The sequence below is a fragment of the Nycticebus coucang genome, chromosome 4, assembly GCF_027406575.1.
Source record: "Nycticebus coucang isolate mNycCou1 chromosome 4, mNycCou1.pri, whole genome shotgun sequence".
Taxonomy (NCBI): Eukaryota; Metazoa; Chordata; class Mammalia; order Primates; family Lorisidae; genus Nycticebus; species Nycticebus coucang.
Genome location: NC_069783.1, coordinates 88,076,239 through 88,100,473, shown reverse-complemented (window position 1 = coordinate 88,100,473; position 24,235 = coordinate 88,076,239). Strand labels below are relative to the sequence as shown.

Sequence of the window (24,235 nt, the reverse complement as noted above, 5' to 3'; positions counted from 1 at the left end):
CTGATGCCATGGAGTACTACTTAACAGTAAAAAGAGTGAACTATGAGACACACAACTTACTTAGATGAATCTTCAGAGAATTGTGCTGAGTAGGAAAAGCAAATCCCAAAACACATACTGTCTAATTCTATTTATATAACATTTTCAAAATGACAAAATTATAGAAATAGAAAGCAGATTAGTGGTTGTCAGGGAGGGAGATGAGCGTAGCTTTAAAAAGACAACATGATGTCTATAAGATTTGGCATGATCTGTTTTTTGAAATGATCTTCTATTTTTATTTATAAAAATAAATATTCTCTATTTTTTGAGATTTTGGAAAAAAAAAAGAAGACGTTAACTGATGATCCCATACTTAACCTCAGAGTCAAAGCATTCTATGGTAGACATATTTTTATCTGACAATGTGAATGTTACTGTTTGCATTATTATTATTATTATTGCTCAATATTTCATTGCAGCAATCATCTGATTTATTTTCCAAATGTATTTATCTTTGTTCGTTCTTCACAAGGTTTTTGTTTCTAGTCCTTGTCCTAAATATTGTTATTGCTATTAAATTTTAAGCCTCTTTAATTTTGTGTAGGCAAAAAGTAGAAACCAAATAAACACGTATACTTGTATAGAGAAAAAAAAAAAAGGACAACATGAGGGATCTGTGTAACAATGGCACCATTGAAAAAGGAAGAAGATACTTTCAAATCATATGTCTGGCAAGGGATCTGTCTCCAGAATGTATTAAAGAACTCATAACTCAATAATAAACATACGGTTAATCCAGTCAAGAAACAAACCAGGAGTCTGAGTAGACATTCTCCAAAGAAGATAATAAATAGCCAAGAAGCACAGGAAAACATGTTCAGCATTATTAGTCATTAGAGAAATGAAAATTGAAACCACACGTGATACCACATCATAGCCACTGGGTTGGCTGTAATCTTGACTGATGATAACTGTTGTAAGGATGTGAAGAAATTGGAATCCGTGAACATAGCTGGTGGGAATGTCAGATGGTACAGCCACTTTGAAATACAATTTGGTAATTTCTCAAAAAGTTAAAGGTAGCATTACTGTATGGCTCAGCTGTTACACTTCTGGGTTTATTCCCAAGACAATGGAAAATATAGATCCACAAAAATTTGTATCAAATCTTACAGCAGCATCATTAATAAGACTCAGACAACAATGGCAGCAATCCAAATATCCATCGGTAAATGAACAAACTGTGGTAAACCCATATACTGGATAGTCTTCAGCCTCATCCTTTCATTTGTAGAAAGGAATGAAGTACTGAGACATGAAGCAACATGGATGAACCTTGAAAACTTTGCATTAAATGAAATTAGCCAGACATGAAAGGCCACATACTATATGGTTCCATTTATATGAAATGCCCAGAAGAGGTAAATCCATAGGTGGAGACAGAAAGTAGACTAGCAATTGTCAGGGGCTGGGATGAGGGGAGAATGAGGAATAACTGCCTCTCCCCCCAAACCCTGTATCCATTAGCAGTGAAAATGTTATAAAATCAGACAGTAGTGATACCTGCAAAACCCTTGAATATGCTACAACCCATTGCATTGTACATTTTAAAAGAGTGAACTTGGTGGTATGTAAGTTACATCTCAATTATATGTATGTAAGTTACATCTCAATTATACTGTTAAAAGGGATATGGTATCATTTACTTAATGTTACTGGACAGTTTGAATGTATCCAATTTTGTCTTTTATGCTACAGGGAACATATTTGTACCTATGTCTTTATGCCCTAATCTTCCTGGTATTTCTGAAAGTTTTAGCGTTAGAAGTGACAGTGTACAGTCTTTATTGTGGTAGCCAGTGACCAATAGTGGAATGGTGTTTATAGTTAGAGTGCTTAGACATTTTAAATACCTGTAAAACTGAAATTTCATGGGTATAGCCTGTCAAGCTAGTGTTGACAGTTCTACCTGGGAAAACCGTCGGATAACAACTGTGGCCGCTGTTGTGGGCAGAGCAGGGAATGGGAAAGATTGGAGGAGGGTAGGGAGGGAGAAAGAAAAGAATGAGCAGGCCAATAAAAGCCTCCTGTGGGTTTTTTGTTGTGTTTCCTGTCTGGCTTTGTGGAGAGCTTTTCCTCTTTGAACTGGACTCATTCTGTTTTGCTTTTGCCCTGTTAGGTGAAGGCATTCTCATCTCCTCCGAGGCTTCAGAGCTTCTCGATTTCATAGACAACCAGGGCCAAGTGCACGTGATCCAGAAATACCTTGAGCACCCTCTGCTTCTCGAGCCGGGTCACCGCAAGTTTGACATTCGGTAATGCGTCAGTGTCCGTAGCTCTTGTTTTTATTCATATGAAAAAAATGCAGTGGCGTATGGTGAGGAGGGGAAATGGAATATGAGGAAGTATTTGACTGTGATTAAGTTATTACCCAAATTGAGTACAGCTCACTGGAATTGAGCATCTGTTCCTAACTTTATGTTTTTCTTCTTACTAAGATTATGGATTTTCTTTTTTTTTTTTTTTTTGAGTATTTTATTTCTTAAAAATGACTTGTATGTCTAACGAGAAGAGTATAAATGCATGGGCCTTGTTTACAAAACATGCTAAGAAATGCACATAGAACACATCATTCAGATGTAACAGTTTGCGTGCCCTGTCAAATAATTTGTCTTCATTATTTGTGTCTCATTCTTTATTGATTTCACGAACATACCTCAGGCTTTTGGATTTTAAGTTTCTGGGCAAAGGACCTGGCAAAAGAAGATGTGTGGTGCTTTCTAAAACAGAACAACCCTCTGTGCCCAGCTCATCCCCAGCCTTGCTGTTATCTCCTTATTTAGGCTCTGTCTCCTTGATTTCTTCATGATAACTTGCTGCTGCTTCAACAAGGGTACTAGGTCAAATCAGCTTCAGGATGTTTCTTCTGAGCTTAGTAAAAGAGCAAATGGGCTCAGCGCCTGTAGCTTCTTTAAGTGACTAGGGTGCCAGCCACGTACACCAGAGCTGGCGGGTTCGAATCCAGCCTGGGCCTGCCAAACAGTGACAGCTACACCCAAAAAAATGGCCAGGCATTGTGGCAGGCACCTGTAGTCCCAGCTGCTTGCGAGGCTAAGGCAAGAGAATCACTTAAGCCCAGGAGTTTGAGGTTGCCGTGAGCTGTGACAGACACAGCATTCTACCTAGGGTGACAGCTTGAGACTCCATCTCAAAAAAAGAAAAATAAAATAAAAGAGCAAACATGACAATTGGAGGTTTTACAGGTTAACTATAAAAACCAACCCATCTAGGCTTGGCATCTGTACTCAGTGGTTAGGGCACCGGCCACATACACCAGGGCTGGTAGGTTTGAACCCAGCCCAGGCCTGCTTAACAACAATGACAACTACAACAAAAGAATAGCCAGGCATTGTGGTGGGTGCCTGTGGTCCCGGCTGCTTGGGAGGCTGAGGTAAGAGAATTGCTTAAGCCCATGAGTTTGAGGTTGCTGTGAGCTGTGATGCCGCAGCACTCTACCAAGGGCAACATAGTGAGACTCTGTCTCAAAAAAAAAAAAAAAAAAGGCAAGAAAAATCCCAACCCAGCTAAATCTCTTCAAAATGATGGATGGATCAAAGACTCTTTATTATTTATGGTAAAATGTTTTGTTGGCCTTATTATAGTAAGAACACACTATCTCAGCTAAATTGTGGTTTGCCTCGTATAATTTTAGAACCTACCTCTTTCTCCTAGTCCCCCATCCAAATTCTCCCATACTCCAAAAGAAGTCAAGGTGTGGGATTTTAATATATTATGTAGAAACTTTGGATGACTTGAGTAAACCAGTGTTTTTATTGATTTGCAGAAGCTGGGTCTTGGTGGATCATCAGTATAATATCTACCTCTATAGAGAGGGTGTGCTTCGGACTGCTTCAGAACCATATCATGTTGATAACTTCCAAGACAAAACCTGCCATTTGACCAATCACTGCATTCAAAAGGAGTACTCAAAGAACTATGGGAAGTATGAAGAAGGGAATGAAATGTTCTTCGAGGAGTTCAATCAGTACCTAACAAGTGCTTTGAACATTACCCTAGAAAGTAGTATCTTACTACAAATCAAACATATAATAAGGTAACTTAATTGTGTCTTTTTTCTTTTTTTTTTTGTTTTTTTTATTATTTTTGGCCAGGGCTGGGCTTGAACCCGCCACCTCCGGCATATGGGACCGGCACCCTATCCGTTGAGCCACAGGCGCCGTCCAATTGTGTCTTTTTTCAATTAGGGGTTTCTTCTTGATGGAGCTTCAGCTTTCAAAGAATTGTTTCATTTAAGTTGTAGACAACTTAATGTCTATAATTTTACAACATACAACAAACATACAACTTCATGTCTAATATTAAATTATTTGTTATATTTCTTTCCTTTTACTATGGGTAGGATTTGTAATTATGTCACTTCTTTCATTCCTGATATTGATAATCTCTCTATTCTACTTGGACAGATTGACAAGAGGTTTATCAATTTTCTTTTTTTTTGAGATGGAGTCTCACTTTGTCACCTGTGGTAGAGTGTCATGGTGTCATAGTTCACAGCAACCTCAAACTCCTGGGCTCAAGCGATCTTCTTGCCTAAGTTTTTCATTTTTAGTAGAGATGGGGTCTCACTCTTACTCAGGCTGGTCTCGAACTCTTGAGCTCAAGCAATCCACTCACCTTGGCCTCCTAGAGTGCTAGGATTACAGGTGTGAGCCACCATGCCTAGCTGAGGTTTATCAATTTTATTAATCTTTTTTTTTTTTGTAGAGACAGAGTCTCACTTTATGGCCCTCGGTAGAGTGCCGTGGCCTCACACGGCTCACAGCAACCTCCAACTCCTGGGCTTAAGCAATTCTCTTGCCTCAGCCTCCCGAGTAGCTGGGACTACAGGCGCCCGCCACAATGCCCGGCTATTTTTTGGTTGCAGTTTGGCCGGGGCCGGGTTTGAACCCGCCACCCTTGGTATATGGGGCCGGCGCCTTACCGACTGAGCCACAGGCGCCGCCCAATTTTATTAATCTTTTTAAAAAATCAGCTTTTAGCTTTATTGATTTTTCTCTATTTTTATTTCAATTTCTTTGATTTGTTTTTTATTAATTTCTTCTTGCTGCTTTTGAGGGATTTAATTTGTTCTTTTTTCAGTTGCTTAAGGTAAAAGCTTAGCTCTTTGATTTGAGAGATTTCTTTTTGGAAAAAAATATAAGCACAGATTTTGCTATGTGATGCTTTCATTTTCATTTTATTAAAATGTTTTCAAATTTCCCTGTGACTTCATCTTTGACTCATGTGTAATTTAGAAATTTTTGTTTAATATCTAAATATTTGAGAATTTTCTAGTAATTCCATTATGTTCAGAGAAACATAGTTTGTATGGTTTTGTTTCTTTAAAATTTGTTAAGGTTTGTTTCATGGCCCAGAATGTGGTCCATCTTAGTGAATATTCTGTGTGTATTCTGCTATCCTTGTGGAGAGTATTCTATTAATGTCAGTTAGGTCAAAGTGATTGATAATGTTGTTCAAGTCTTTTATATCCTTGCTTATTTTCTGTTCTACTTATCTTATTTACTTATTTCTTTATTTTTTAGACAGAGTCTCATTGTGTCATCCAGCTCACAGCAACCTCAAACTCTTGAGCTTAAGCAATTCTCTTTCCTCAGCCTCCCAAGTAGCTGGGACTACAGGCACCCACCACAACGCCCAGCTATTTTTTTGTTTTTTGTTTTTCGTTTTGTTGTAGTTGTCATTGTTGTTTAGCAGGCCCGAGCTGAGTTCAAACCTGCCAGCTCCAGTGTATGTGGCTGGCACCCTAACCACTGAGTTATAGGCACCGAGCCATTCTACTTATTTTATTATTGAGAGTAAAAGCATTAAAGTTTCCAAGTATGATTATGAATTTATCTATATCTCCATTCAGTTTTATCAGTTTTTGATTCACATATTTTAAAAATCTGTTGTTAGGTACATATACATTTAGAATTGTTATTTCTGTTTGGGGAGTTGACCATTTTGTCATTAGTAATCTGACTTCATCTCTGGTAGTTGTCTATCTTATCAGATTTTTAGTATGGCCACCCCAGCTGTCTTTTGATTAATGTTTCCATGGTATATCTTTTGCTATCCTTTTGTTTTTATTCTATTCTATACAATATATTGTATCCCGTATCTACTGTACTTAAAGTAGTTTTCTGGTAGACAGCATATGGTTGGGTTTTGTGTTTTTATTTTAATTCAGTATGGTAATCTCTGTCGTTTAAGTGTTGTCACTTAACTTTAATATAATTATTGATTTGGTTGGATTCACATCTACTATTTTATTATTTGTTGTCTGTCTTTCTCTTTTTCTTTTTTTTATATTTTTGGTTTTCATTTTTCAGTTCCTCCTTTCCTGCCTTCTTTTGCAATATTTGACATTTTTTTAGAGTTTAAATTTTCTTTTGAGTATTTGTCTCCGTCTGGCTCTTTTTTGTGATTGCTCTGTGCATTATGCAATATTCATACCTAATATTTCATAGCTTCTTAGGGTTAATAATTTACCACTTTAAATAAATGCAAAAAAGTTATAACTTTATAGTTTACTAGCTCTCCCTCTTTATGTTATAGTTTTCATATGTATTACATCTGTATACAATGAAATCTCTACCACATTAGGTTGTTATTTTTACTATCACCAGTTATGCATTTATATTTTCTGATGAATGATAGGTTATTGGGTTGGATTTTTTTTTAAGTCAAACTATATGCTATCTATAAGAAAACTACTTTAAATATAAAAGGAGAAAAATCTTCTTTTATATTTACCCAGAGATACCATTTCTTTTTTTTTTTCCTTTAGTTCTGAAGATGGGTTTCTGGCTGGTATCATTTCCCTTCAGAGTCAAACTTTCAGAGGAATTTTGCTGGTGATAAATCCTCCTAATTTTCTATCATCTGAGAATGTGTTTATTTCACCTTATTCCTGAAGAATATTTTCATTGGATTTACACAAACATAATGTCAAACAGAAAATACAAAAAAAAAAAAGCTATATTTAAGATATATACAGATGGATTTCATTTATATAGTTAAAAAAACAAGCAAAACTGAATAGTATGGTATTTAGAAGTCTGTACATGTATATTAAAAATATGAAGCAAAACAAAGAAATAATAAACATAAAATTCAAAATACTGGTTATCTCGGAAAGGGAGGCAGGAGGATATAGGGTAGAGGTTTAAAGATACTGGATGGTGGGTATGTGGGGAATAATCAATATTACACATTTTTTAAACTCATAGGACATTTTTATTGTTATACATAGTCAGTATTCATAGTCAGTACACATAGATTTCCCCATACATTTTGACTTTTTATGTCGCTTCTCTTTTTTCCTCCATTTCCTTGCTTTTGTCCTTATTTATCCTTATTGATTAAAAAAAATTCATTTTTAGTACTTTTTAAGTAGGGTCTCCTGGTAATGTTGTCTTGGTTATTATTCATCTGATAACATATTGTATCTGTTGTTTAAGGACCTTTGCAAACAGATTTCTAGATCAGTAGTTAATTTATTTTACCACTTTGAAGGTAGATACTGTTGTCTTTTGGCTTCCAACTTTCTGTTGAGAAGTCAGCTGAAATCTTTGTATTGCTTTTAATGTCTCTTTTCTCTGTTTTTGCGATTCTGTTTCATTGATTTTATAAAGTGTACTAAGAAATGTGTATAGTTTTCTCTGTACTTTTTCCTTCATTGGGCTTGTAGTGCTTCTTGCATCTTGGGTTTGATATGTACATATATTTTTTAACCAGTGTTGCAATGTTCCTGGCCATTATCTTTTCAATTGCACCTCTTGCCCCATTCTACTCTCCTTCTGCATCTCTATAATTACATGGATGTTAATCCTTTACGCTGTTTTCATACTTCTCTTTGTGTATCATTTTATCTCTCCATGATACTACTTATTTTTTGCTTCTGGCTTATCTTTCTATTTGCTAATCTTTTCTTCGCCTATTAAAAACTTAAAAGATTTTAAAATCTACTGTTAAATTCATCTATTGAGTTCTTGATTTTAATTATTGTGCTTTTTAGTTCTGTAATTTTCATTTGTTTCTTTTTTTAAAATTATGATCCTCTTGGGTGACGCTGTGGCTCAAGGAGTGGGGCACCGGCCCCATGTACCAGAGGTGGTGGGTTCAAGCCCGGCCCTGGCCAAAAACTGCAAAAAAAATAAAAATAAAAAATTATGATCCTCTTATGAAATTTTCCCACTTTGTCTCATATTTTGTACATAATGGCAGTTCTTTTTTTTTGAGACAGAGTCTCATTATGTCACCCTCGGTAGAGTGCTGTGGCATCACAGCTCACAGCAACCTCAAATTCTTGGGCTTAAGTGATTCTCCTGCCTCAGCCTCCCAAGTAGCTGGGACTACAGGTGCCTGCCACAATGCCCAGCTATTTTTTTTTTTTTTTTTTTGGTTGCAGTTGTCATTGTTTAGCTGGCCCAGGCCAGATTCGAACCTGCCAGCCTGGGTATATGTGGCTGGTGCCCTGCCCACTGAGCTACAGGCGCCACCATAATGGCAGTTCTTTAGCATCTTTATCTGATAACTCCAGAATCTGGATCACCCACAGCAGATGTCAGCAAACCATATCTTACGGGCCAAATGTGACCTGTAGCCTGTTTTATAAGGTCTGCAAGCTAGTTTTTAATTTTTTTAAGATTTTTTTTTAAGAATATATAGTATGCAACAAAGGCTGTATATAGCCTGTAAAATTTAAAGTATTTACTATTTGGACCTTTGTAGGAAAAGTTTGACAACCCTAGACTTTTAGGTCTATTTCTATTTTCTATTTCTTAATAGACATTAATAAGCCCAGAAATCATTGTTTAGCATTAGTGTTGATTTATTATAGTTTATTAAATCAAATAGAAATTTTTTTTTTTTTTTTTTTTTTTTTTTTTGTAGAGACAGAGTCTCACTTTATGGCCCTCGGTAGAGTGCCATGGCCTCACACAGCTCACAGCAACCTCCAACTCCTGGGCTCAAGCGATTCTCTTGCCTCAGCCTCCCGAGTAGCTGGGACTACAGGCGCCCGCCACAACGCCCGGCTATTTTTTGGTTGCAGTTTGGCCGGGGCCGGGCTTGAACCCGCGACCCTCGGTATATGGGGCCGGCGCCCTACTGACTGAGCCACAGGCGCCGCCCAAATAGAAATTTTTTTAATAAAGTATACAGTTTAGTGAGTTTTTTTTTTTTTAATTGAGACAAAGTTTCACTTTGTCACCCTCTGTAGATTGTGTGGTCTCATAGCTCACAGCAACCTCAAACTCTTGGGTGGGCTCAAGCGATTCTCTTGCCTCAGCCTCACTAGTAGCTATGACTACAGGCACCTGCCACACACCTGGCTATTTTTGTTGTCGTTCAGCAGGCCTGGGCCAGGTTCAAATCCACCAGCCCCAGTGCATGTGGCTGGTGCCCTAACCACTGAGTACGGGCTCCCCCAGTTTAGTGAGTTTTTAATTACACACATATTCACCTAACCATGGTACAAATCAAGATATAAAACATTTATGGCACCCCAAAAGGCTCCTTTAAACTCCCTGACAATATATGTATATTCTCTTCCAACTTTTGTCACCATAGATTCCTTTTGTTTGTTCTTAAGCTTTATGTAAATGGGATTGTGTTTTCTTTTTTTTTTTTTTTGCAGTTTCTGGCCAGGGCTGGGTTTGAATCTGCCACCTCCAGCATATGGGGCCGGCGCCCTACTCCTTTGAGCCACAGGCGCTGCCCGGGATTATGTTTTCTTTTCTCTTTTGTATTCACCTTCTTTCAATGTGTGTCTGCAGCATTCATCCACATTGTTGCACGTGGTAGTTTAGCCTTTGTATTGCTGTGTACACGTAATATTCCACTGTGTGACTATTTCAGTTTATCCCTTCTACAGTTGATAGATATCTGGGTTTTATCTCTTGTATTTAGGCCTATAATCTATCTGGAATTGTTATATGTCAAGTTTCATGTTATCCACATAGATATCCCATTTGACGCAGGGCTATTTGTGGGTAAGACTGTATGTGGTGTGCCTTGGTTGTAAACCAAGTGGCCGTTCATGTGAGGGTCTGTTCCTGTGATCTCTGTTTTGCCCCATTAGTCTGTTTATCCTCCATGTTGTTTCCACTCTGTCTCCACGACTGAGACTTTTTCCTTATTCTTATGTAGAAGAATCTACAGAGTCTAGCAGAATAAAGGGTTTGAAGTCCCATTTCTTCAGGGATTATAGGTCTTTAGAAGTCTCATACCAGATAAACCAAGTATGCTGAAGAAAGAATTCCTATTTTAGGTAAAAGATGTATTAGAAATTTGCTACACCCCCGCCACATGGTTCCGTGTGGCTCAGAGGATGTCGCTGCCTTGGTGCTATAAATGTTCCTCACAGCTCTCATGTTTTCTTTTTCCCCCAGCCAACCTCCCCCTAACTTCCCACTCCAGCCCAAAAAAGATGCACTGTATAAAGGCTCTGTTGAAAAAAAAATTCTTTTAAGTGAATTATTATCTTTAACTTTAGCAGATAAAAAATAATATTTAGTTTTGAATTGATTTTGGCTCTTAGTTTTTCCCTTATGTGTCAGAGTATAATGGTTCTTTGTCCTTTAATTGTTTGGGGTTTTATTAGTTGTTTGTTTGTTTGTTTTGAGACAGAATCTCATTCTGTTGTCCCAGGCTAGAGTGCAGTGACATCAGCCTAGCTCAGAGAAACCTCCAATTCTTGGGCTCAAGCAATCCTCCTGCCTTAGCCTCCTGAATAGCTGGGACTAACAGCTGTGCACCACCATACCTGTTTTGTTAGAGACGAGATCCCACTTTGCTCAGGCTATTTTCAAACTCCAAAGCTCAAGGGATCTTCCCACCTCAGCTTCCTAGAGTGCTAGGATTACAGGTATAAGCCACCACACCTAGTATTTTTCTCTGGCTCTTTTTTTCTTTTTATCATTAGTATCTATTAATCTTTTCTTAATTACATCTTAAATAATATTTTAATTAAAACAAAAGTTAAGGGTATTTTTTTCTTAGAATAAAGTTTTTTTTAATGTGACTTGTGAATGCAGGTTAAAGGTGAATGAAAAAAGAGATTATTATAATTAGTTCTTAAATGGCTTATTTGCCCAAAATAATTTTTTATTTTGGGGCTTATTTTATTTTATAATATTTTATAATATTATATTATATTTATAATATTATAAATTTAATTATAATTTTATAATTATAATATATAATATGATTATATATTATATAATTATATATAATATAATTATAATATTATAAAATTATAATATTATATTATTTTATAATATTTTATTATGGGGCTTATCTGCCCTATAGTAATTTTAAAGGTTTAAACATATCTATAAAAATCATTTTCTTTGGGGAAAAAGAAAAAGAGATTGAAGTTTGTGGTTGGTGGAAAGGAGTGGGAAGGAAGGAGGGCTAGGAGAGCAAGACCCTGGCCCCAAGTTCATAGATATCTTAGTTCTTTTTAAAAGTCATGAGTGAAAACCTGCATGTAGGGATACATCTTAGAGTTAGTAGTTAGTCATGGGAAAGATAGCACTCTGCATCTTTTTTCTTCTGTATAGCTGTGTAGAAGGACAGTTACCTCTGGTTATCCTAGAGTCATTATTAACACATTTTATTTACAAAGATAAATATTTTGCCCCAATATTCATTTGAAGAAAATAATCAAGGAAGATCTTCATAAGACAGAAATGGCATAGGCTTTCTGGGATGGTTGTACTAGATAACAGCTATTTATTATTTATAAATAAGAGATTTATGGTTGTAATGATTTTTTTTCATTTCTTTTTTTTTTTGCAACAGTCTCTCTCTGTGCCCTGAGTAGAGTGCCTTGGCAAGTAGCTGGGACTGCAGGCTCCAGCAACCTCCAACTCTTGGGCTCAAGTGATTCTCTTGCCTCAGCCGCCCTCAGCTGAAACTACAGGCGCCTGCCACAGCACCCAGCTAGTTTTTCTATTTTTAGTAGAGATGGGATCTTGTTTTGCTCAGGATGGACTCAACTCCTGAGCTCAGGCGATCTACCTGCTTCAGCCTACAGAGTGCTAGGCGTATAGGTCTGAGCCACTGTGCCTGACCAATGGTGATCATAATTAATGAAATACACTTTTTCATAAGTAACATCTATTAAATGTTTGTTTGGTTCCAGGAGTTTTGCCAAGAACTGTTTGTAATTACCTAATGAACAATCTCAGCAATAGGAGTAGATGCTATTTTTACTTTATAAGTAAAGAGATCAAAGTTTGAGTTAGAGAGGTTACGAAAACTTGCCTGAGATTCCAGCCTGACCTCAGACCATCTTCATGTACTTCTTCGTTATGCTTCAGAGATTCACTTGCAGCTTTTTCTCTGTATCACTAAGACCCCCTCATTTTTTCAAACAGGAGTTGATGCTAATTGTAATTCTATTCCATATTTTCATATTTATATCAACATGTATAGCTCTTAAGTCTTTTAATCAGCAATAATTTGGCATTAGAATTGGGGCTAGTGAAAGATATTAATGAGGCCACCAATCTTTTTGTGAATTTTGCCCTTCACTAAATGATAGTCAATTTGTTACGTGGCAAGAACACGTGGAAATGTTTTATTTATTCTAAACAAACATAGCAGCCACCCACCTGTTAGAGGAATTCCATTTACAGAGCCCATGCCACTCAGTGTTCTGCTGCTTCTTGAGGCCAGGAACAGCGGCCTTTGCCCAGAAGAACACTAGTGGTTGTAGAATTTTCTAACAAATTTTAGATAAGTAGCATTCTTGTAGATAATTTATTAGTACTAAATCAAAAGGAGAGAATGAAGTCAAAGCTGATGTTTAGACACATTTGATATAAAATCATCCAGGCACATCTCATGTATTCCTTCTCCCTCGACCACCCCATTCTCAGCACATTCTCCCCTCCTGCCCTGCAGAAGCTGCCTCCTGAGCGTGGAGCCTGCCATCAGCACCAAGCACCTCCCTTATCAGAGCTTCCAACTCTTCGGCTTCGACTTTATGGTGGATGAGGAGCTGAAGGTCTGGCTCATTGAGGTCAACGGTGCCCCTGCTTGTGCTCAGTAAGCTCGAATGCCATCATGTTTTAACACTCGGGAAGTTAGTTCTGCAGTTGGAAACATGTCTTGGTAAGGTGGGGGGCTCCCATTCCTGACAGGTGCAAGCCTCTGTCAGGCAGCGTGACACAATGGTAGGAGACCTTGGAGAGATGCTGTCTGGCAAGGGTGCTTTGCTGAGTCATTTTCTTTCCATTTTCCCTCTGTGTTTTGAGCAGTTGGCCCATGCTCAGGTGGGTGGTAGGTGCTGCAGGAGTTTCGAACAAAGCTAATAACTGCCAGAGAGACCATCTCTTGTGACAAGTTAAGTGAGCAGGATGCTGTGAGTGAGGAAGAAAGAAGATTAGGGGCTCCTGGTGAGGGAGGAGTCTGAGAGGCATCATAGACACTGGAGCTGGGATGCCAGGGAAGAGGGTTCAGATGCACCAAAGGGAGGTGGGGAGAGCCTTCAGAAAGGGGCGCAGCACCTACTAGGACCTTGCTCTGTGCACATCTGGGAGATGTACAGAAGAATAAAGCTCCCTGAGAACCTGCTCCTGGGGAGTGTCTGCCCTCCTGGGGAGAAGCTTGCCTGTAGTGGTGTTATAAAAGATGAAGGTGAGAAGACAAGTCAGACCTTTCTTGAAAGGCCCTAAGTGTAACAGAAAGTCATTTGGACTCAATCCTCTTATGCTCTTGGTTCTTCTGAAGATCTACTTTCATCATGCCAAGACCCTTTCATGGTTCCCATCTACCTCTTGGAGAAACTGAGAATTTCGGGTGACTTTTCAAAGGTTTAGGAGATAGCTTGAGCAAGAGCAAGACTGTATCTCTGCTAAAAATAGAAAAATTAACCAAACATTGTGGCAGGCACCTATAGTCCCAGCTACTCGGGATGCTGATGCAGGAAGATCACTTGAACCCCGGAGTTTGAGGTTGCTGTGAGCGAAGCTGGCAGCACTATAGCCCAGACAACAGAGTGAGACTCTGTCTCAAAAAAACAAAATAAAACAAAAAAAGCCAAAAAGGCCTAGGAGAAAGTCCAGTGCCTGCAAGGACTGTCCTGTACACACAAGTTGTTCTTAGGTTAGGAGCTGGGCCTTTGCCTCTGGCCTGATGGCTGTGACAGGTGTGATTCCATCTCATTTGTTAGTCCCTGCAGCTGGCAGTTAGTCACGTCATGTCCCAGGCCATCGATTCACAGTGGGGAGCAAAGAGAGACACAGACCCTGCCCTCAGTGGAGAGAGACTGTGGGCAATACAGGGGACCAGACTGCGATGACAAACTGGGACAGGTGCTTTAATAGAGAGCAAAGGTGGTAAGGCGCCAGCCCCATATACTGAGGGTGGCGGGTTCAAACCCGGCCCCCGCCAAACTGCAACCAAAAAATAGCCGGGCGTTGTGGCGGGCGCCGGTAGTCCCAGCTACTCGGGAGGCTGAGGCAAGAGAATTGCTTAAGCCCAGGAGTTGGAGGTTGCTGTGAGCTGTGTGAGGCCACAGCACTCTACCAAGGGCCATAAAGTGAGACTCTGTCTCTACAAAAAAAAAAAAAATAGAGAGCAAAGGATGTTGAAAGGTAACAATCCAGCACAAGGCTTCCCTTTGGGAAGTGGTGCTTGGCACTGAGACCTGAAGGTAGCGTGTGAGTTAGGGAGGCTAAGCGGAGGCAGACAGGGCTTTGTGTCTTCCCTCACCAAATTGACAGTGGTGTGTCCAGTCTCGGCAGCCACTGTCCTTTCTGTCATGGGTCTGCACCACCGTGGTGCTCTGGGCTGCACCTTCCCCTCTGTCCTCCTGCCTCGCTCGTTTACACTGTCTCCCTCTCTGCTGCTTGTGCACACCCGGCAGACTTTTCCAGCTATTAAAATAAAAATCCTCCCTGATGCCACGTCCTGCTCCAGGGTTCCGGCCTTCTCCCCGCTCCTCTCACAGCCACGTTTCTGGAAAGCAGCCTCTGCTCGAGTCATCCTCTCTCCTTCTGTTCCTCTCTTTCCATCCATGCCCTGCCTGGTCCAAGGCAGGCTGGCTTCCATCCTGACCACCCCACAGAAGTAGTCCTTAGAAGGTCCCCAACCAAGTCCACATTGCCAAGTCCAGCAGCCCATTTCTGTCCTCACTTTCCCAGAACCGTCAACAGCATTCAGGGCAACTGAACGCCCTGTGCTGAGATGCTGTGCTGTGGTGGCTTCAGGCATGCTCTGTGCTTCCTGAGGGAGGTGTGAGCAAGCTGGGCTCATGTCCTTATCAGGTATCTCAGGCCCCAGCCCTGGGTGTCGTCTCCTCTCCCTGCTCTAAGCTCTCTCTATATGATCTCATTCAAGTTTATCATTTTAAAACCACCAGCTTACTTCACAACCCAGAGAGGCAGTTGAGCAACTGCACTGCCCTCTGTGCCATGACATCTGGATGTCCAACAAAGTCTCTTACCCACTCCCAGACTTCCCGTCTCCGTGAGTCCATCACCCTGCCCTCAGCGTGTAAGCCCAACCTTAAGAAGTCTTGCCTTCCCAATCCCCTTGCCCTCAAGTCCTGTCCACAGGGGCTTGAGGAATCAACCAGATTCCACACCACTGCCCTCTGCCCTCTGCCCCCTGTCCTGCCCTCCATTCCCGCTGCTGCTGCGCTGGCACAGGTTGTCTTCCACCGTGGCAGAGAATTTTACAAATAGCCTTCTAACTGAGCTTTCTACTTCTGATAAAGTCCATCCTCTCGGAGTAGCCAGTGTGATAAAATAGAAAACAGACCACCTGTTCTCCAGACTTACCATTATACCTTGGACAGAAACCCAACTTCTCCCTCCACCTGCGAGGCCACTGCCTGCCTGCCTCTCCAGCTGCACCCTGGGCTGCCATTTCCTTGGATTGCTCATATCTACCTGGAGCCTTTGTACCTGCTGTCGCCTCTGTGTGGAGTCACCAGCAGGCTCACCATGGCTGGCTCCTTCTCTACCAAAATGATATTTCAGAAAACCTTCCCTGAACAATCCCATCTCTGATTTTCTCTAGCCAGAGGCTTAGTAGTTTCCTTTATTGCACTCGATGTCATCAGATTAACTCATCAAAAGGGAGTGTGAGTGTCAGTGTGATTTCCCTTATCACAGACAGGCGAGATGGCTCTTAGACACTCTTGAAATCGCCTTTCTAACCTGCCAATCAAAGCAGCAGTTGTCGTCTTGTTCTCCTCCTATAAATATTTGTTGAAGGAATGCTTTATCTTCATGCAGTGCCCTCTGCACTATTTGTATGTACGGTGGCAACTGGTTTATCAATGTGGTCATAAGAAGGAATTTCTAGGGCAGATGCTGGTTGAAAACAAAAAAACAACAAAACTTAGATTTTTATTTTTTGCATGCACCTTGATGAACATCCTCAATGATATTTTCAAAAACACATTTCAGGAAGCTTTACGCAGAACTGTGCCAGGGCATCGTGGACATAGCCATATCCAGCGTCTTCCCACCCCCAGATATGGAAGCACCGCAGACCCCACCGGCCGCCTTCATCAAACTGTGATGCCCAGAGCTGCCTTGGAAAAAGCTGAGGGCCCTGCGCCAGGGGCTGGTGAGATGGCCGAATTGCTCATGACCAAGCCAAAGCGAGGGGAAGGAAGGCAACTCGAAAAGATGGGACGGAAGAGAGCATGTGAGCAGGGAAGGCGACTCCCCCAGTGTAGGTTGCTAGGGGAGTGGCCCAGGTGGAGCTCTCAACAATGCTGCCAAGACTTTTGAAAACTGAAGCAGATGTCTCTGAAGGAAGAGCAAAATATTCTTCTAAGGGGAGACAGCCAGGGATTTGGTTGTTTTAGGTTCTCATCCTTCAAAACAACCTTGGTACTCAAAGGCAGCCTTGTGAGTAGAGAACTTTCCCCTGTCTCTGGGGATAGTGGGCCTCCAGGACCTCTGGTTGGTGCCCCCCACCTGCTATAGCCCCAGTGCCTTAACTCTGTACCCGCTGCAGCTCCGCTGTTCTGGGACTTGGAGTGGACGTCAAAGCATCTTGGAGGTCACCCATGTGTTCCCCGCTCATCCTCTCATGACATCCTGCCCCCTAAACTCTGGACAAGCATGCACCAACAGTCCTTAGTTTCATGCTATGCGCCAGCCTCTTGGCAAAGGCGGTTTTTCTCATCACCTTCCTGATGGTGTTTGGTCAGTTGCCGGTCAGGGTTCCTGTAGGTCAGGCCCAGAGCAAACTGCTGCTCTAGGTCTGCTCTCTGCATGTTTTAGAAACAAAGTGGCAAGTCTGCCCTGAACATGTAAGCATCATATAAGCATGAGAGAGAAAAAACATATCTTGCTTTGCTTAAATAGGTTGGGTGTGGTGGGTCTTTGAAAATATGAGGATTTTTCAGTTATCTTTGTTTTAACCAGAATGCTAAATGCAGCTTTGCAAATTTCCCTTGACTATTTTTTAGATCTTTGTCAAAAAACCTTTAGGAGTCAGGAGAAAGTAGAATTCCAGTCTCCATTCCCCTCCTTCAGCTGGCCCTGCCCCAGACACAGTAGCTGCCCCCTCCTCCCCCCACACACACTTTTGTTCTCCTGTTCTCCTTCAGCAGGGGTGGAAGTTTTGTTCCAGGAAGGGTTCTATGCCTACCTGTACCTGCAGGCACCAGGAGACTGTATGTCTTGCCTAAATGGGAAAGTCTTCTCCAGTGGAAGAGAAGTGGTTTCAGAGCTCCACGCAGTGTTTTGTGAGTTTCAACAGATGTAGCTTCTATGTACTAGACGGGCTAATCCTTTATAGGCTTTTCAAGAGGCCACAGTACTAGCAATGGGAAGAACATGATGTCATTTGTGTTCGACGTGAACTGAGTTAATAGGCCCTTCTTCTGGTGTCCTGGAAACCACAGCAGACCCATTGAACGCTGCACTCCACCCCAGAACACGGCACGTTCTTTCTCCATGCATATGTGTGCTCCAGTATTCGTTTCTACTTGGCCTAGAAAACATTTCTGCAGTCAGATGAGACTTTAACAAAAGAGAAAAAAATGCAACACCTTGAACATGATGAGATATAAGAGCTTACAGTGAGAAAAGGGATAATGATAGGAATTATTTAATAGGTGCACAGTAGGGGGTGATTGGATGTGAGCATGTTACGTTAGGTTAAGTGAAAATGGGCCCAATTGCATTGGCTCTTGTGGGAATTTGGAATTACAAAATAAAATTCCTGGTGGTTACCCAGCATACAAATTATAAAAGTTTGCATGTAGAGCAAAGTAAAAATCATTGGTAATAGTGAATCCTAGAGGCCCAGTGCAGTGATGGATTAGTGCTTGGAAACTTCTGAGAAAGGAATGAGGTCTGATCAGATCACAGGAGTTGCACACCCATTTAGAAAGGATGGAGTACTGGGTCCTTGTCAAGCTAAGTGGGCTGATAACAGGAAAAGCATGAAAGTTTTTGTAATGATGTCATATGCTAATTGCACAAATGTGTAATTATCTTTTGAACCCAAATTATAGGGACATTCAAAAGTTTTCTGGTCTTTCCAGTGACAGAGCTAAGAATTCAGTTGTTAGGAAACCTGTGAATCTTGAAGGATTTTCTAAGAAACCTAAATCAATAGCATATGTGTGAGGGAAGTAAGACTTTAAAAAAAATAGAAAAAGTTATATTTCATTCCTCATGTGACTTCAAATAAGTATCTATTTTCTGCACTTATTTATTTTTAAAATTTTTAAAGAATTTTTTATTTCTATTTTTTTAAATATGTGGGGTCTTGCTTTGTCACGCAGGCTGGAGTGCAGTGACTATTCATAGTTATACTCATATCTCACTGCAGCCCTGAGCTCCTGGACTCAAGCAGTCCTCCAACCCCAACCTCCCAAGTAGCTGGAACTGTAGGCATGAGCCACTGCATCCAGCTTTACACGTTTATTTCTGATTAGGTGAGACAGTTGGCTCAGAGCTCTTCTATACCCTCCAAGGTATCCTTGGCACAGAGGGTCATGCCTGGTTCCTGCCAGGCTTCACGCTTTTAGTATACGTAGGTGCTGCCAGCTGCCAGGGGAGAAGGCATTATTTATTTGGAAATGTCAATTCCAATCTCAGCTCTGTCATTTGACTGCACAGTATGTGTATCAGATGAGCCCCTTAACCTCTCTGTGCCTTAGTTTCTTAGCTTATGAAAGAGATTGTTGCCTGACCCAGGGACTACCTCAAGGGCTTTTAGTGAGAACAAATGAGAGTGAGAAGACTCAAGAGCCTTTAATGCCAAGGTTCTCAGCACCGACTACATGCTGGAATCCCTTGTGAAGCTCTTAAAAATGTGGGTGCCCACACTTCCCCACTTCCTCCACCACTGGCCAGTTAAATCAGAACCTCAGACAACAATATGTCTTAAGATGCCTTGAACCCCTGCTCGAGAAGGAAGGGAAGACACAGTATCACCTTGGAAGAATTGCGTAAGGCTGATGGCTTTTAAAACATCCTTTCTGTTAACACAGTCATCTCTTTACAAATGACCAGATGTTGATAATACGTATTCATCTGTGATCTCAGCAGATTCCCTCTTTGCTTCTCATCGCAGCTTCTGGTGACTCAGGCGTCCTTTCATTTACATAAATAATTTATGAAACTTTCACAGCAAGTGTAAACGGACATGAAATTTTAAATCTGCTAAATATGTGTTGAATCAATGAATTATTGAGAGAAAAGCCCCTTCCCTCACACATAGTTCCTACGGTAATTATAAATCTGTTTTACCAAGGACATTTAAGTGCCTCCGTGCCGTATGATTTACGGGGAGCAGGTGCTGGCATACTTACCAGCTGACGTGATGTTTCCCTAGCTCTTCAGGATGGTAATTACATATGTGGAATATCTGGGAGTGCGGGAGACGGCTGGGATGGTCAGAACCAGCATGTGGCAGGGATGCTACAAAGCACGTTTCATTACATTCTACATTGTGTCAAGTAGAGGGAATCCAGACTTGTGGGTGTGGTGAGGGGGAGAAGGCATTAGCAAAGACAGGGCAGCAGAGTGGGTTCTGTGTAGCGTGTGGGTGCTATAGAGAAAATTCAGTGATACACATGTCTCTGATCCTGGATGCAGAATCTGTACTGAAGAGGAAATGACTTCTGAAATAAGGTAATTTTATGAATGTTTAATATGCCTGGAGCATTCAAGTAAAGGAACGATACTGCAAGTGTCTTCGTCCCCTTTGGTTCTATCATCTTGTGGGTGTTGCTGTCCTGGAATATCACTGGTGGTTTAAATCCATGATCTCATCATTCAAGGGTAAGGAGACTATTTTCTGTAAAGAGCCAGATAGTACATCTGCTAGGCTTTACAAGCCATATAGGGTCTCTCTCGTATATTCTTTGTCTTTGCCCCTAACTCTTTAAAAATGCAAACATTGTTCTAAGCTCATAGGCCATTCAATAGTAGGCCAGATGGTGCCATGGTTTGCTGACCCCAGGATGTTACCCAATACATAAACCAGTAGATCGTGCTTCAGACCTGATGAGCTGCTCTGGAAGCACTGAGACAGTTTCAGCTGCTGAAATCCAGCCCCTCATTTCTCACACGTCTTGTGCATCATCTGCCTCATGACGCAAATTGTGACGTGTGACCCACGCTGTGAAGGAAAGTCATATGTGCATCAAATATGGGGCAGAGGTGGAAGGACGTCCACAATACCCAGAAGGCCAAGAAGTTCTTGCTAAGTATTTCACCAAGGCCAGGTCTATAAAAACCTATAAACTTCACACACCTTATGTACTTGTAAGTAGAAAGGGCTTGATTTATGCAAACTGCCATTAACTTACAACTTCCTGTGCAGTAAACCTGAAGGCTTTGGGCTTCTTTTCCGTGTATGTCTGGCCTGCCTCTTCATGGCTGCTTCCAGTCCATAAATATACTGCTGGCACAGAAGAAAGTCCTTCCATGCCAGAAACCCTAGCATGGGCATCTTACGCCAAACAAGTTTCAATGCAACATGACCCACTCCCACTAGACTTAGAGGAGATTGCACAGACAGAGCGCAGGGACAAGCAGGCGTGGGCCCAGGCAGGCAGGGATTTAGGAGCCTGGGTCCGTAAAAAGTTTTTGGAGGGCTTCATTGAGAGTCTGGTCCAGTTTGCTGTCAGCAGCTGTTTCTTCTCCTTAAAGAATCTGAAGTTCTGGCTTGGCATCAGCCACATACACCAAGGCTGGCAGGTTCGAGCCCAGCCCGGGCCAGCTAAACAACAGTGACAACTGCAACCAAAAAAAAAAAAAATCTAGGCGTTGTGGTAGCACCTGTAGGCCCAGCTACTTGTGAGGCTGAGGCAAGAGAATCACTTAAGCCCAAGAGTCTGAGGTTGCTGTGAGCTCTGACACCATGGCACTCTACTAAGGGCAACATAGTGAGACTCTGTCTTTAAAAAAAAAAAAAGAATCTATCTCCCACAGCCCCAGAAGTTTTCCTCAAGTGTCCCCTGTCTTAGTCCATTTGGTGCTGCTATAATGGAATACCATAGTCTGGGTAATTTATAAGGAAAGTAAATTATTTGGCTCATGGTTCTGAAGGCTGGTTAAGTCTTTGATGGGCTGCATCTCATGAGGACCTTTTTGCTGCACTAGCCCAAGGCAAAAGGCATCACATGGTGAGAAAAGAAAAGGGCTGAACTCATCCTTTTATCAGGAACCTACTTCTGAGATAACCAGCCCACTCCTGCAACCATGATAACATCATTAATCCAGTCACCTCTTAAAGGTCCTACCTTTCAAGGTTGCATTGTGGATTAAATTTCCAACACATCTACTTTGGAGGACACATTCAAACCATAGTAATGCCTAAAGGCAAAGGAAAATAGGTCCCTATCCCATGCAATACTTGATGGCACAATTTGAAGATGTCTGCAAGAAAAGTTCCTTTTAAAAATGCATGAGATTAGGGTGGCACCTGTGGCTCAGTGAGTAGGGCGCTGGCCCCATATACTAAGGGTGGTGGGTTTGAGCCCGCTCCCGGCCAAACTGCAACAAAAAAATAGCTAGGCATTGTGATGGGCACCTGTAGTCCCAGCTACTCAGGAGGCTGAGGCAAGAGAATTGCCTAAGCCCAAGAGCTAGAGATTGCTGTGAGCTGTGACGCTGTAGCACTCTACTGAGGGCAACAAAATGAGACTGTCTCTAAAAAAACAAAACAGGGGCGGCACCTGTGGCTCAAGGAGTAGGGCGCTGGTCCCATATGCCAGAGGTGGCGGGTTCAAACCCAGCCCCGGCCAAAAAAAAAATAAAAATAAAGAAAGCAAAACAAAACATGAGATTAGTAAAGTATCTCAAAATGGAAGAAAAAGTATCCAGTGTACTCAGTACTTTTATGAAAACAATTTATAATCACTCACACTTTAATATGAAAGATAAATCACAACTATAGCCCAGGATGTAGGAGGGAAGAGAAGGGAGATGCGAGGGGAGGGGAGAGGTTTGATGGAAGGAGAATAAACAGTGGGACCACACCTATGGAGCATATTGCAAGGGTACATGTCATATCTACTAAGTATAGAATATAAATGTCTTAACACAATAATTAATGGAGACCGTATATTAACTAATTGGATCTAAGCATTCCAAATTGTATATAAAATCAGCACATTGTACCCCATCAAAGTATTAATGTATACATGATCTATGTGTATATGACTTAATAAAAAAATTATAATAAAAAGATAAAATATTAAAAAAATTTTCTCAAATATAGCCATTTCATAACTCAGGTCATGATTATATGAATTATTATAGTCCAAATAAATAAAAGGAATAAAGACACAATAAAAACATTTTTTAAAAATTAAAATGCATGAGAGGTGGCCAGGCGCAGTGGCTCACACCTGTAATCCTAGCACTCTGGGAGGCCAAGGCAGGTGGATTGCCTGAGCTCATGAGTTCAAGACCAGCCTGAGCAAGAGCAAGACCCTGTTTCTAAAAAAATAGCCAAGGATTGTGGTGGGCACCTGTAATCTCAGCTACTTGGGAGGCTGAGTCAAGGGGATCACTTGAGCCCAAGAGTTTGAGGTTGCTGTGAGCTATGAAGCCACACATTCTACAAAGGGCAACAAAATGAGACTCTGTCTCAAAAAAAAAAAACAAACAAAAAGGCCGGGCGTGGTGGCTCACGCCTGTAGTCCCAGCACTGTGGGAGGCCAAGGCAGGTGGATTGCCTGAGCTCAGAGGTTCAAGACCCATATGAGCAGCAGTGAGCCAGAGTAAGACCCCATCTCTACTAACAACATCAAAAACAGCCAGCACCGCAGGAGAAAGAAGAAAATCAACAAAAAAGGAGTACTTCAAACAAAGAAGAATGAACAAGCACACTGAAATTAAAAAAACAAACAAACAAACAAAAGAAAAAACATGAGAGGATGCCAGTGGTAACAGCTGAGTACAAATCTGAAAAGCCTCTCACATAAAATCAATGAGAACACTTGCAAAACTGGAAATGAACCAGGCCACTATTAATATTCTCATACCAAAATCATGGCTCGCTGCCCATAGCTCAGCAGTTAGGGAGCTGGCCACATACACTGAGGCTGGTGGGTTCAAACCTGACCCAGGCCAGCTAAACAACAATGACAGCTGCAACCAAAAAATAGCTAGGCATTGTGGTGGGCACCTGTAGTCCCAGCTACTTGGGAGGCTGAGGCAAGAGAATCGCTTAAGCCCAAGAGTTTGAGGTTGCTGTGAGCTGTGATGCCACGGCACTCTACCGAGGGTGACACAATGAGACTCTATCTCGAAAAAAAAGAAAAAAAAAGATTCATATGAAAATATAAAGGACAAGGAATAGCCAAAGCAATCTGGAGAAAGAACAACGTTGGAGGAAGTACACTTCCTGATTTCAAAATTTATTGCAATGCTATATTAATCAAGGCCATCCTATATTATTGGCATGAAGACAGACATACAAATCAAAGGAATAGAATTGAGAATCTAAAATAAACCCTTGCATTTATAGTCAGTTGATTTTTGACCAGGGGCATAAGACAATTCAATGGAAGAAAGAATAGTCTTTTCAACAAATGGTGTTAGGACAACTGGATATCCATAAGAAAAGAAATGAAGCAGTATGCCTTTTTTACTCCATATGTAAAAATTGACTCAAGGAGTATCAAGGACTTAAATGTAAGTACTGAAACTATAAAACTCTTAGTAGGAAACATAAGTGTAAA

At 41.1% G+C, this 24,235-nt stretch overlaps 1 protein-coding gene across 2 annotated transcripts in view; it reads left to right on the top strand.

The window, feature by feature from the left end:
* Positions 1-24,235, top strand: part of TTL (tubulin tyrosine ligase) — a 124,260-nt gene that overhangs the window by 17,901 nt on the left and 82,124 nt on the right. Inside the window, exons 4-7 of one of the 2 annotated variants that reach the window (XR_008379710.1) lie at positions 2,162-2,297; positions 3,827-4,096; positions 12,961-13,104; positions 16,476-17,194. Coding sequence is in view for 1 of the 2 variants with exons in the window: in XM_053589833.1 (XP_053445808.1) it covers positions 2,162-2,297; positions 3,827-4,096; positions 12,961-13,104; positions 16,476-16,590 (665 nt within the window). In the remaining variant the exon portion in view is untranslated. Of the gene's footprint in view, positions 1-2,161; positions 2,298-3,826; positions 4,097-12,960; positions 13,105-16,475; positions 23,404-24,235 lie in introns of those variants that run through there. The other variant, XM_053589833.1, reaches the window with a different exon arrangement.